Source organism: Sinocyclocheilus anshuiensis, unplaced genomic scaffold, assembly GCF_001515605.1.
Source record: "Sinocyclocheilus anshuiensis isolate Anshui unplaced genomic scaffold, SAMN03320099.WGS_v1.1 scaffold282, whole genome shotgun sequence".
Taxonomy (NCBI): Eukaryota; Metazoa; Chordata; class Actinopteri; order Cypriniformes; family Cyprinidae; genus Sinocyclocheilus; species Sinocyclocheilus anshuiensis.
This window is the reverse complement of record NW_015544154.1, coordinates 315,545-326,380: the sequence shown is the minus strand read 5'-3', so window position 1 is coordinate 326,380 and position 10,836 is coordinate 315,545. Positions and strand designations below refer to the sequence as shown.

General features: G+C 37.8%; 1 protein-coding gene across 3 annotated transcripts in view; it reads right to left on the bottom strand.

Moving 5' to 3' along the window:
- Positions 1-9,526, bottom strand: part of LOC107695340 (katanin p80 (WD repeat containing) subunit B 1) — a 14,802-nt gene extending 5,276 nt beyond the window's left edge. The window contains exons 1-14 of one of the 3 annotated variants that reach the window (XM_016495202.1): positions 9,273-9,526; positions 5,389-5,524; positions 5,147-5,277; positions 4,951-5,068; positions 4,107-4,207; positions 3,918-3,959; positions 3,438-3,521; positions 3,223-3,338; positions 3,014-3,085; positions 2,736-2,886; positions 2,175-2,359; positions 1,469-1,620; positions 1,231-1,349; positions 928-1,143 (exon numbers count right to left, since the gene is read on the bottom strand). In XM_016495202.1, the coding sequence (XP_016350688.1) occupies positions 928-1,143; positions 1,231-1,349; positions 1,469-1,620; positions 2,175-2,359; positions 2,736-2,886; positions 3,014-3,085; positions 3,223-3,338; positions 3,438-3,521; positions 3,918-3,959; positions 4,107-4,207; positions 4,951-5,068; positions 5,147-5,277; positions 5,389-5,428 (1,527 nt within the window). In that variant the 5' untranslated portion in view covers positions 5,429-5,524; positions 9,273-9,526. Of the gene's footprint in view, positions 1-927; positions 1,144-1,230; positions 1,350-1,468; positions 1,621-2,174; positions 2,360-2,735; positions 2,887-3,013; positions 3,086-3,222; positions 3,339-3,437; positions 3,522-3,917; positions 3,960-4,106; positions 4,208-4,950; positions 5,069-5,146; positions 5,278-5,388; positions 5,525-6,579; positions 6,600-9,272 lie in introns of those variants that run through there. The other 2 variants (XM_016495204.1, XM_016495203.1) reach the window with 2 other exon arrangements.
- Between the last annotated feature and the right edge of the window lie 1,310 nt (positions 9,527-10,836).

The window sequence follows — 10,836 nt, the reverse complement described above, 5'->3', positions numbered from 1 at the left end:
TTCATTATTATTATTTATTCATTTTAGATGTTTACATTTGGAAAAGCTGTGCTTCCTGCATAAACCTGCCCCTGTTGGTTTGGCAGTAGCCTGCTTGACCTACACAGTTACCTTGTTTAATTTCTTAATTCAAGTTATATACATTTTGTTCTGTTTGTGTTAAGTTATTTATAATAAGTGAAGTTTACTGTTAAGTGCACTGATGTCAGACTCATTTTGAATAAAGTTTGTTAAATACCCTGCCTCCATTACATAGGCCTATGTTTGTCACATCATTATAAGTGTTTGATCACCACATTTGAGTTATTGCAAAAAATGCATATGTATATATATTCTGTTTATGTAGACTATATATTAGGGCTGCACGATAAATCGCATGCGAGCTGCGCAACAAAATTGCACGAATATGAACGTGGTTTTGCGCAGCTCGTCAGTGAACAACGGCTCTGTGTAGTTAATGCTGCTCAATGTGAAAGCACGCAGGTGATGGAGATTTACCGCTGATTAAAGAATGGCTTTACTGATAAGATGCGCATTAAATATCGCATGGATTTATCGTGCAGCCCTACTATATACTGTATTCTATATGCAGTAACAGTCAAAAGTTTGGACACACGAATGGGAAGTGACTTTTGACTATACTGTACTATAATATAGCCTACACAAAGAATATCGGCCGATATATCGGTAGCTGTCTTTTTTTACTCCCTAATATTGGTATCGGCCCCCAAAAAACCCATATCGGTCGGGCTCTACATAGAAACAGAAAATTATCAAAAGGTCGTGAACAGCTCCAGCAGCTCCAAGAATCTCTATCTAATAATTACAGCAATTTAGACATGACACGAATGCAGCATAATACAAAAGTGAATCATCTTAAGGGAACAATAGTGCTAGACAGCAACGTTAAACATCCATTGAACTCACAGAAAGGAAGTCCCCTGCATTGAGGCCAATTGGCTCGTTGCGTGTTGAGAGGATGATTCCTGTAGGTTTAGGTTTGGTGGTTGTAACCACAGGACGAGAGGGAGAGGTCACTGATGTGGTCACCACTGCTACTGGACGGGGAGCAGCAGCAATCACTGTTGGTTCCACTCTTTGAACTGGAGTAGAGGAGGTAATGGGACCTTTCAACTGTCCTGCCTGAAAATACACAAACAATCATCATAAATCACAGCCTACACTTAGGACTTACTTTATCAAGAGACATTTAAGAAATGGAAAACCTACCCTGTCTATTACTGGAGTTACAATCTTAACTGCCGGGCCAGGTTTCTCAAGTACACTCTCTGAGAAAGAGTGCTCTAGGGGAGCTGTGAAAGGTTCTGTTCTTTTAGGTGGAGTACGTGCTGCATGGAAAAGGATGGAAAGACCCAGAAACAAAAGCAAATGAGATTATATACCGTGGCACATGTGAAGCAGCATGTGTGAAAATTGTCTAACCTAATTTTGTGCAAGTAAAACTCACAGATGGCACTGCGAGGCTGAAAGATCTCTTTATAATCTTCTGGGTTGGTGATTTCTGCACTGCTCTCCTTGTCTTCTTTCTCATCCTCACTGCTGGGACTTCTCCTCTCTCCTTCTGGACTCCGGCGATCGGCCTCTGAACTCTGCTTCATCCTACACGAAGCACAGAAGATCAGCATCCTTAAATGCATTTGAAAATATCAGACAAACCTACTCAAAAGCTGGTTTTTGCACTGTTATGACATGTTAAGATAGAGATACACAATTTAAAAGTTTGGGGTCGGTAAGCTTTTTTTTTTTTATGATTTTGAAAGAAGTCTCATGCGCACAATAGCTGCATTTATTTGTAAATGTCTTTCCAGGATTCTTTGAATAAAAAGGTTTAAAAGAACAGTATTTGTGAAACTGACTTTTGTAACAACGTAAAAGCCTTTACTGGTCACTGATTAATTTAATGCATCCTTTAAAAATAATAATAATAAAAACACCACACATCATTTAGATTTAAGCTTTTATCCAAAGCAACAGCATTCAAGCTAAATATTTAAATTCATGCATTCACTGGGAACCTTTTGGTTAACTCCATGCCCCGTTTAAGCTACAATCAGCGAAAAAAAACACCATGCTGACGGTCTTTTCCAGAAGTGACATTCTAAGGTCTACATGAGTGTATGCAACATTCATCCATAAGACAAAGAGAATCTCACTCCTGTCCAGTGCAGGATGTAGTGGGTCGTTCGTAATTCCGCCGTAGTGTTGTTCCCAGTGCAGATGTGGGAGCTGGGATCGGCTTGTCCTGAATCAGCCCTTGGATCACAGATCCTGACTTCTTCACTCGGTTGAGATCAACGACGTACCAGCTCACATTATTTTGACTGTAGGACACCGCAATCTATTGACAGATGACAGACACTGTTAAAACGCCTTTTAACACGTTCCTCCAGAAGAGTTTCCCAGAAAGCGTTTCTGGTCAGATGGCCCCTGTACACGTCTTCAGAGATCAGAGTGGAAATGGTCACCACAGGACCTCTCCCACCAAACAGGTTCATTTAATCATCCCAGAAAGCAAGAAGAATGCTAGTTCACAAATTAGTACAGCTCCCACTCACGTGGATTCTCATGAATAGAGTTTGAAAGAAAAGCTTTTACTTGAAATGGAAATATTTTGACAGTAGAAATGTCTTTACTGTCACTTTTGATTAACTGAATGCAGTCTTACTGAAAAAATCAACATCTTTCAAAAAAAAAAAAAAAAAAAAATTACTAACCATTTGGTTGTTGCTGATGGCCAGGTCAGACACTTTGCCCCAGCCTACATGGACTACATCAAAGCAGCGGTCAGGCTCCCAGCCATACACTCGTAGTGTGTTCTCCGAGCCGCTGTACAAGCAGCTACCATCAGGATTAAACAATATACTCCTGAAAGAAAAAAAAAAAAGAAAAAAATAAAAATAAATAAAAAGAAAAAGAAAAAAAAAAAGGGCAGAGAATTCAGCTCGGGGTCAGAGAAAAACAAACATATCCAGACTGGAAAGCAGATAATCACCTCACAACTCCCGTCTCGCCCTCTGACGAGCTAATCATGTTGAATTTCTCCAGGTCCCACAGCTTAACAGTCCTGCAGCAAATACACAAAATACATAAAGAGGGTGCCAGAATAAAGCTGGGCAAAAGCAGCACTTAACAGGTTTAATTTAAGCCACATTATTTATAGACAAACACAACCTCTCACACACACACAAAAACACTCAGTACCGATCTGCACTCCCAGAGGCGAGCAGGTACTCATTGGGGTGGAATTGCACAACATTGACTGCTGATGTGTGTGATGTGAATTCAGTGATCATCTTGCCTGCTATCAGATCCCACAGCTAGATGGGGAGCAGAATGAGTGTATACATTAAAAACAATTCCTTCTCCACTCAAGGCAAGATAAGGTCCAAAATTAAGATGTTCAGCATAGGTCTTACCTTTACTGTGCTGTCATCACTGGCTGAAGCAAGCCATTTCCCATCAGGACTGAAGGCTAGACACCGCACAGCCTGAGTGTGACCCTGCCAAGAGACACATTCATATTAACCGCATAAACAAGGCCATCAACACATTCATTAAGAGCTTGTGCATGTGTACCAGATAAATGAGACACTTTCTAAACAAGTGCTTTAAATGGCACACTTTTAATGGTTTTGCATTTAAAGCCTTTTAAACAAAAAAGAAAAAAAGAAAAAAGAAAATCCAGTTTTAAAGCGAAAGCGCATAAACCAAAGGCTGAATCTTGCAACACAAGACAAAACACACCATTACACAAAATAGTCGAGCAAGATAGATTGAGAGCACCTCACTAATCCACAGATTAATCATGTGCTCAGACACAACCGATTGTTAAGGGTGATTAGCCAGGCTTCTGATTTTACAGACACACACAAATCCAACATCAGTCTTGTACTTGCCTTGTACCTGAACACACATCCTTTCCTTCTCACATCCCACAACTAGACATAAAATAAAAAGAAAGAAAATTAAACTTTGAAGAAATACACAATCTCAGTAAACCGTAATAAATGAGTAAGAATCAAATTCTTTAATTACTCAAAGCACAACTTTTTATACAACTTTCAAGTCAAATGCATTTAACATGCCTTAATATTGCTATCCACAGAGCCAGACGCCAGGTATTCTCCCATGGGGTGAAAGTCCAGACTGCAGACACTGGCTTTGTGCCCCATCAAAGTGCGCAGAACTTAAACAAAGAAATTAATTAGGCTGTGGATAAACATACTTTGAACAATTTGTCCATCTCAGAAAGTGTTTCTGGTCAGATGGCCCCTGTGCATGTCTTCATGGATCAGAGTGGAAGGATCACTACGGGACCTCTCCCACCAAACAGGTTCATTTAATCATCCCAGAAAGTGAGAGGAATGCCATTTCACTGCATTTGCTTTTCTTAATCATCCATCTCTACATCAAATATTGGCCTGGTGCCCCATTAGTGTGCAGAACATCAATTCAAAAGCAAGCAGACACATTTTTGCCCATGACTTATCAATTATCATTGACTGGGTGAATCTCAAAGGGTGTCAAGAAAGTTGTGCATCATATTTCACCCTATAACCCTAAAGACGCAATTTTACCATAAATAAAATGAAGTCTATATTTAGGACCATTAGAATATTTTACATTACTGAATTATTATATATTTTTTCTCAGTATGGTAATGAGTTGTGTTTTTTTTAATGGTCTTCAAAATATAATTTCTAAATTCACACCCACTTTGAATTAAGTGCCTTTCCTAACAATTTGACGCAAGTACACAGTAGTTAATGACATCCAATATAAAGTGGGACCCTTCTCTTGATTTTGGAGATCAACTTTCGCTCCACATTTTCTTTAGCTTTGATACAAGATTTTCAAGAGAATCGCCCCGTTTCTTAATTTAGATTTTATGTTAACCAAAATGCAAAAGCTGCAGCACAAACCGCATACTTTTAGCAGCCTCCAAATCCCAAAGCCGGAGAGAGCCAGACTGAGAACCAGCCACCACACGCTCTTCAGAACAGTTGAACTGGATACACTCCACAGGGCTGGTGTGGCCCGTCAGACTCTACAGAACAGACATACACTGCATCAAATAGCTGTGAGACACTTATTTCTCAAATAAACATAACAGAGAGGGTTTTACCATAATGCAGTTTGGTTTGCTGACAGCCCAGATATTGACTCTGCAGTCCTCGCCGCCAGTGGCCAGCAGGCGACCAGATGCTTTCCCCAACACCAGTGAAGACACATTGCTGGAATGAGCCACAATCTCCTCTGAACAACACATGACAAAATAAAAGCCAGTCACATTTACCACAACTTCAAACAAAGATCTTGACTATTTAAAACATTCTGCTGTCTCATGACCAGGAACTTTATACTCACGCAGTTTCCATGATGTTATAATGGTGTTGGTGAGAGCCATTGTGATGATCGTGTGATTGAGTCAACTCACTCTGCTCATTTCACCACCACATAAATGTTAGGGATGTGATGGTTTTACATTACATTCTCGGTCCATCTGTTAAAATGAAAGAGTTCAAAGACAGACGAAAAGCAGAGTAAATATGCTGAGTATAATGATCACTCTGAACTTCAGGAAACACCTCTATGCCAAAAAGTGTCCCTTTTCAATCACTTCTGGACATACCACATTCTGCTATTAGTTAATGAATGAATACATCTTAAAGCTTAGATTATAGTTGTATTATGAACAATTGCCTGTGTCTATAAAGAACAATGTGTGAGGGGCAAAATCTAAGAAAACAAAACTGATACATAGGCCTACAGCCTATTTTTTTTAAGCTGCAACATGAGACTTCATCCTCGACCTTTCATGACTGGCTTTTAAAGTACAGGTCAGATTCGGTCTAATATGGGTGACATTTTATACAGATACAAGACATAAAAAGTTGTCGTTTTTAAACCATTTCATGAACTTGCTTTACTTTTTATTGCAAGTAAAACAACTATTTTTACAAAACCCCAACTTTTCTCTTGAAAACATCTCAAAACACATTTAATGAATGGCTATGTTCTTCTTAATTTCATCTGAATACCAACATTTCTGTCATTTAGTCAGTCAAAAGTCTTAAAGTTAATTGATGTAATGTAATAAAGTAGGGATGGGTCACGATTTTCAAATATTCGATTAGTTGATTTAATTCTAGAATATCGAATAGGTTATGCGATTGTCTTAAATTGCCCCATGTTTTCCGTACTGATGCGGTGGTGACGCGTTCATGTCAGCAGCGGGTGGCGCTGCCAATAACGCACCTAAAAGCTGTCAAAGACAACAGAAGAACACATTGTCTCACGTGCACACTGTAGACTTGCAAGTAATAAAAAAAAAAAACGACTTGCGTAGCATATAACGGTTACAGTAACTTGGGACTATGTCAAATAAAAGCTCCATGTGGACCACAAACACCCCCGACTGGGTTAGAGGTGTGGCTGAATCTGTACTCAGAAAGGCGCGGACAACAAATAACACATTCTACGGAGCCACTAAAGGGACATGGTTAGCCGCTTGCTAACGGCAGCCTGTTACATTACAGTACATAAAATTTCACTTACCACAAAAACAGTAAGGAGAGATGACTGATAGGAAGATGGCGAATGATTTGCCGATCCTGAGCACCACTGACAAACATCTAATCTTGTAAAACGTGTGGTAAGTACTGCAGAGTGCTGCTCCATATGTGTGATTGCGAATCTCGAAAGTGAAAGTGAAAAACAAGCATGCGTTCATAAGCGATTTCAATGCCCCGTATATTAATAACGACTCCCTGATGCCCGTTGTTTATATACAGTATAATTGCCCAATGATATAATTGCGACAGAAGATATTGAAGTAACGTATATTTTTCCCTCCCATCTCGTATCTATTCCCTTTAGGGGTTCCATTTTTTGGAAATATCTTAGCCTTATGAACAGTTGATTTATGCTAATCGACGGACTGTTATGTTAATAAGTGCTGTCATTCGGTTATATTTATTATATTAATGTTTCAGCACGTTACAATCATTTTATGGCTTGAGTTAAGGTAGCCTATCTTCTAAATTAAACAGATTAACATACAGATTGAACGCACGAATCCCGTCTCTCTCGGTTTATGGGTGTTTGTGCGTGCATGCGGGGGAGGGGTGAGATTTTTTGAATAATCGAATAATACCCAGCAATTTTCAAATATTTTTGTTTGGAATGCCCATCCCTTATTTATATGGTCAAAAGTTTGGGATCAAAACGATTTTTAATGTTTTTTTAAAGGAGTTTCTTATGCTCATCAAGGCTGCATTTATTTGATAAAAAATACAGGGGGGGAAAAAATTTTATATTGTGAAATATTATGATGTAAAATAACGTTTTTCTATTTTAATATACATTAAAATCAAATTTATTCCTGTGATGCAAAGCTGAATTTTCAGCATCATTACTCCAGTCTTCAGTGTCACATGATCCTTCAGAAATCATCCTAATATGCTGATTTATTATCAGTGCTGGAAACTTTTTTGGAACCTGTGATACTTTTTTTTTTTTCAGGGATTCTTTTAAGAATAAAAAAAAAAAAAGTTAAAGAAGAGCATTTATTTAAAATATAAATCTTTTGTATTCTAACAATATACACTACAGTTCAAAAGTTTGGGGTCAGTAAATTTTTATTCTCTTTTTTTTAAATAAATTTTATTCAGCAAGGACGTGTTAAATTGTTAAGAAGTGATGGCAAAGATTTAGTGTTAGAAAAGATTCATATTTTGAATAAATGTTATTTTTAACTTTTTATTCATCAAAGAAAGCTGAAAAAAAGTGTCGTAGTTTCCCAAAAAATATTTGTCAGCACAACTGTTGCCAACATTGATAATTCTAATAATAAATCAGCTTTTCATCACAGAAATAAATTATATTTTAAAGGATATTAAAATAGAAACCATTATTTTATATTGTAATAACATTTTGCAAGATTACTGTTTTTTTCTGTATTTTTGATCAAATAAATGCAGCCTTGATGAGCATAAGAGACTTCTTTAAAAAACATCAAGTCTTACTGATCCCAAACTTTTGAATGGCTGTGTGTGTATGCCTGCGTATGTATGTAGTGTGTGTATATATATATATATATATATATGTGTGTGTGTGTGTGTGTGTGTGTGTGTGTGCATGCATACACACACTTATTGCAATTCATTGCGTTGTTATTCAATAATTCCGTGAAATGTACATTTCTGACATCCTCAATGTGCATTAAAACCTATAGGCTAATTGAGTAAACTTTTTTTCCTCTAATTGTTTTTAGTCATAATTAGTGTTGCTATTATGACAACTATAATATCAGCAACTAAACATTAGTACAGTCTTATGCCTGTATGCAAGTCATAGAATAAATGTACATTTCAGACTAATCTTTTTCACTTGGTTTCTGCTTCGTTACTGGTTATTCAGTTACTACATTTTAAATTATAAACCAGATTAGCAAGGGGTGGCTTCTTTGTCCCAGGTAGGGGCCAGGGGGTCATGTTATTTACCCCAATAGTAAACGCACATTGTTCTTTAGAGCTCATATAACACCAATTAAAGCAGTTATTCGATGTAAAATCATGTTAATCATGAGAAAACGCTCAAAGGCAAGGCGTTTATGGACAAAGAGCAGTCAGGTAACGCCGTTTCAAACTGATCTTTCACGTGTGGCTGAAACCTAACCTTATTAGTCCAAATACCATTTATGCGCACACACACACACTACCACTTACATAAAGTCCGAAACTGGTACTAGATTAAATAAATCATCGAGGCATATCCAGCTGAAGTCACTTTGCCACGCGAGCATGCATCACAGCTAACGTTAGCAGTTGTGTGAAAATGAACAATCTGTAAGCAATCAATCTTTTTCCATCCTATCCTTATTTTTTTTCTAACTCCGTTAAAGGCCTTACTAACAAGTCATACTGATACACATAGTAACGTTAACAGGTTAACGTTAGAGACTTAAACTTGTTGTTGTCGGATAACTTTCCGCTAGCTTCACAAGGTGGCTAACCAACTCATCTGAACTGTAAACAAATATCCTGCATTTACTTGATTGTCTTATCTGCTGTGTGATGCGGTTAAAGTCCAGGGACCGTTGGCGTACATTTATGAGATGAAAGTTGACGATAACACACTCGACCGACAAACATCGACCCACTTTACACACTTAAATGTCGCTGTTGTCTTGTTGTTTTTGATTGTGTTGCTAACTAAATTAGCGGTAGCTTAGCAACAGTTCTCCTTACCTTCCTTGTGTTGGTGACGGTCAGTCTGGGTTAAATGGGGACTCTCATGACTGCAGACTGTCGATAGACAGATCAGATCAGCACTAACGAGAAAAAGTTAGTTTAGGATGAGAAAAGATCCGAGTGCGCGCATTTCAGCGTGCGCATGCGCATTGGATACATGTCGTGGTCTCAATCCTGGTTCTGCAGCAGCCTTTATTTAACACAGGGGTGTCAAACTCAGTTCCTGGAGGGCCGCAGCCCTGAAGTTTATTTGCAACCCTGCTCAAACACACATACCATGTAGTTTTCAAATAAGCCTGAGGGACTTGATTAGTTGGATCTGGTGCATTTAATTAGGGTTGCATCTAAACTCTGCAGGGCTGTGGCCCTCCAGGAACTGAGTTTGATATCTCTGATTTAACACATCTGGGCCCGTATTCACAAAACATCTTAGCTAAAAGTAGCTCATAACTCGCCGATTTAGGAAAAAATCTTTAAAATAATGGGCGTGACAGATCTAAATTTAGGACTCCTAAATTTTTTGCTTTAAGAGTATTTCACAAAGCGTTTTAGCACTAAAACTAGCTCCTAAATCTGAAACGTTAGGAGTAGTGAAGAGGACTCTTAAGTCACTAAGACCAAACCACAAACTGTCCTAAAATGGCAGTTGCTAGCAATCTGCCTCGGAACGTAAACGTTTTAGAAACATTTAACGATAATGTGATTTTAAAAAGGTATCGCCTTTGGTTTTGGAGGTTATCCCAACTTCAAATTTTCCTTTGATTATATCCTTGTTTTCATTAACCAATTGGACAAGAAGTAACAGCTGTTCTTGAGTCCAGTTTGGTTTTCTTTTTTGTTTGCATGTCTTACAATCAGCCATGATTATTCTACTCTGTTAATTAAAAGACTGTTTATATGCATATTCACAAATTTTTACAAGAAGCATACAGGCTGACAATTAGATAACATACATATATATATATAATATTTTTAAATTAGTGTAGCTTAAGACTTTTCTCTATTCCTTAGTAAAAGTTTGTCTCAGCAGCTTTGTGAATATGTTTTAAAAGAAAACTCGTAGCTAAAAACTTTTAGTGGTAAGATAAAATGTTTTGTGAATACGGGCCCTGATTTACTCCAAGTCACTTAGCTGAGATTCCAGCCTGAAATTCAGACAAGGGAAACATCCAAATTGTACAGCACCTGGGGCTATCAGAATTAATTAAAAGCAACTTCTTGCCTAATTCTTGGGGCCCCTCAACAGTAATCATCTAATATATTTCAGGGCCCGTATGTATAAAACTTCTCAGAAATGCTCTAAAGAATAGTCTTAAGCTTTGACTTAAGTGTCAAAAAATTCTTAGTATCTACATTCCGAGACTTTCCCATGACGTCATAAAGGCGAGTTCACTGATCTATATAAATATAAATATAGATCAGTGAACTCACCTTTATGAGGTCATCTAGCAACATTAAGTGACCAGTTTTAGCTACTTTCGAATTGAAAGCAGTTGGCAGCACTGGTCAGTGTTTTTTTCCCCTTTGTATTTTAGTGGTTTAAGTGAAATGTGGGGTCATT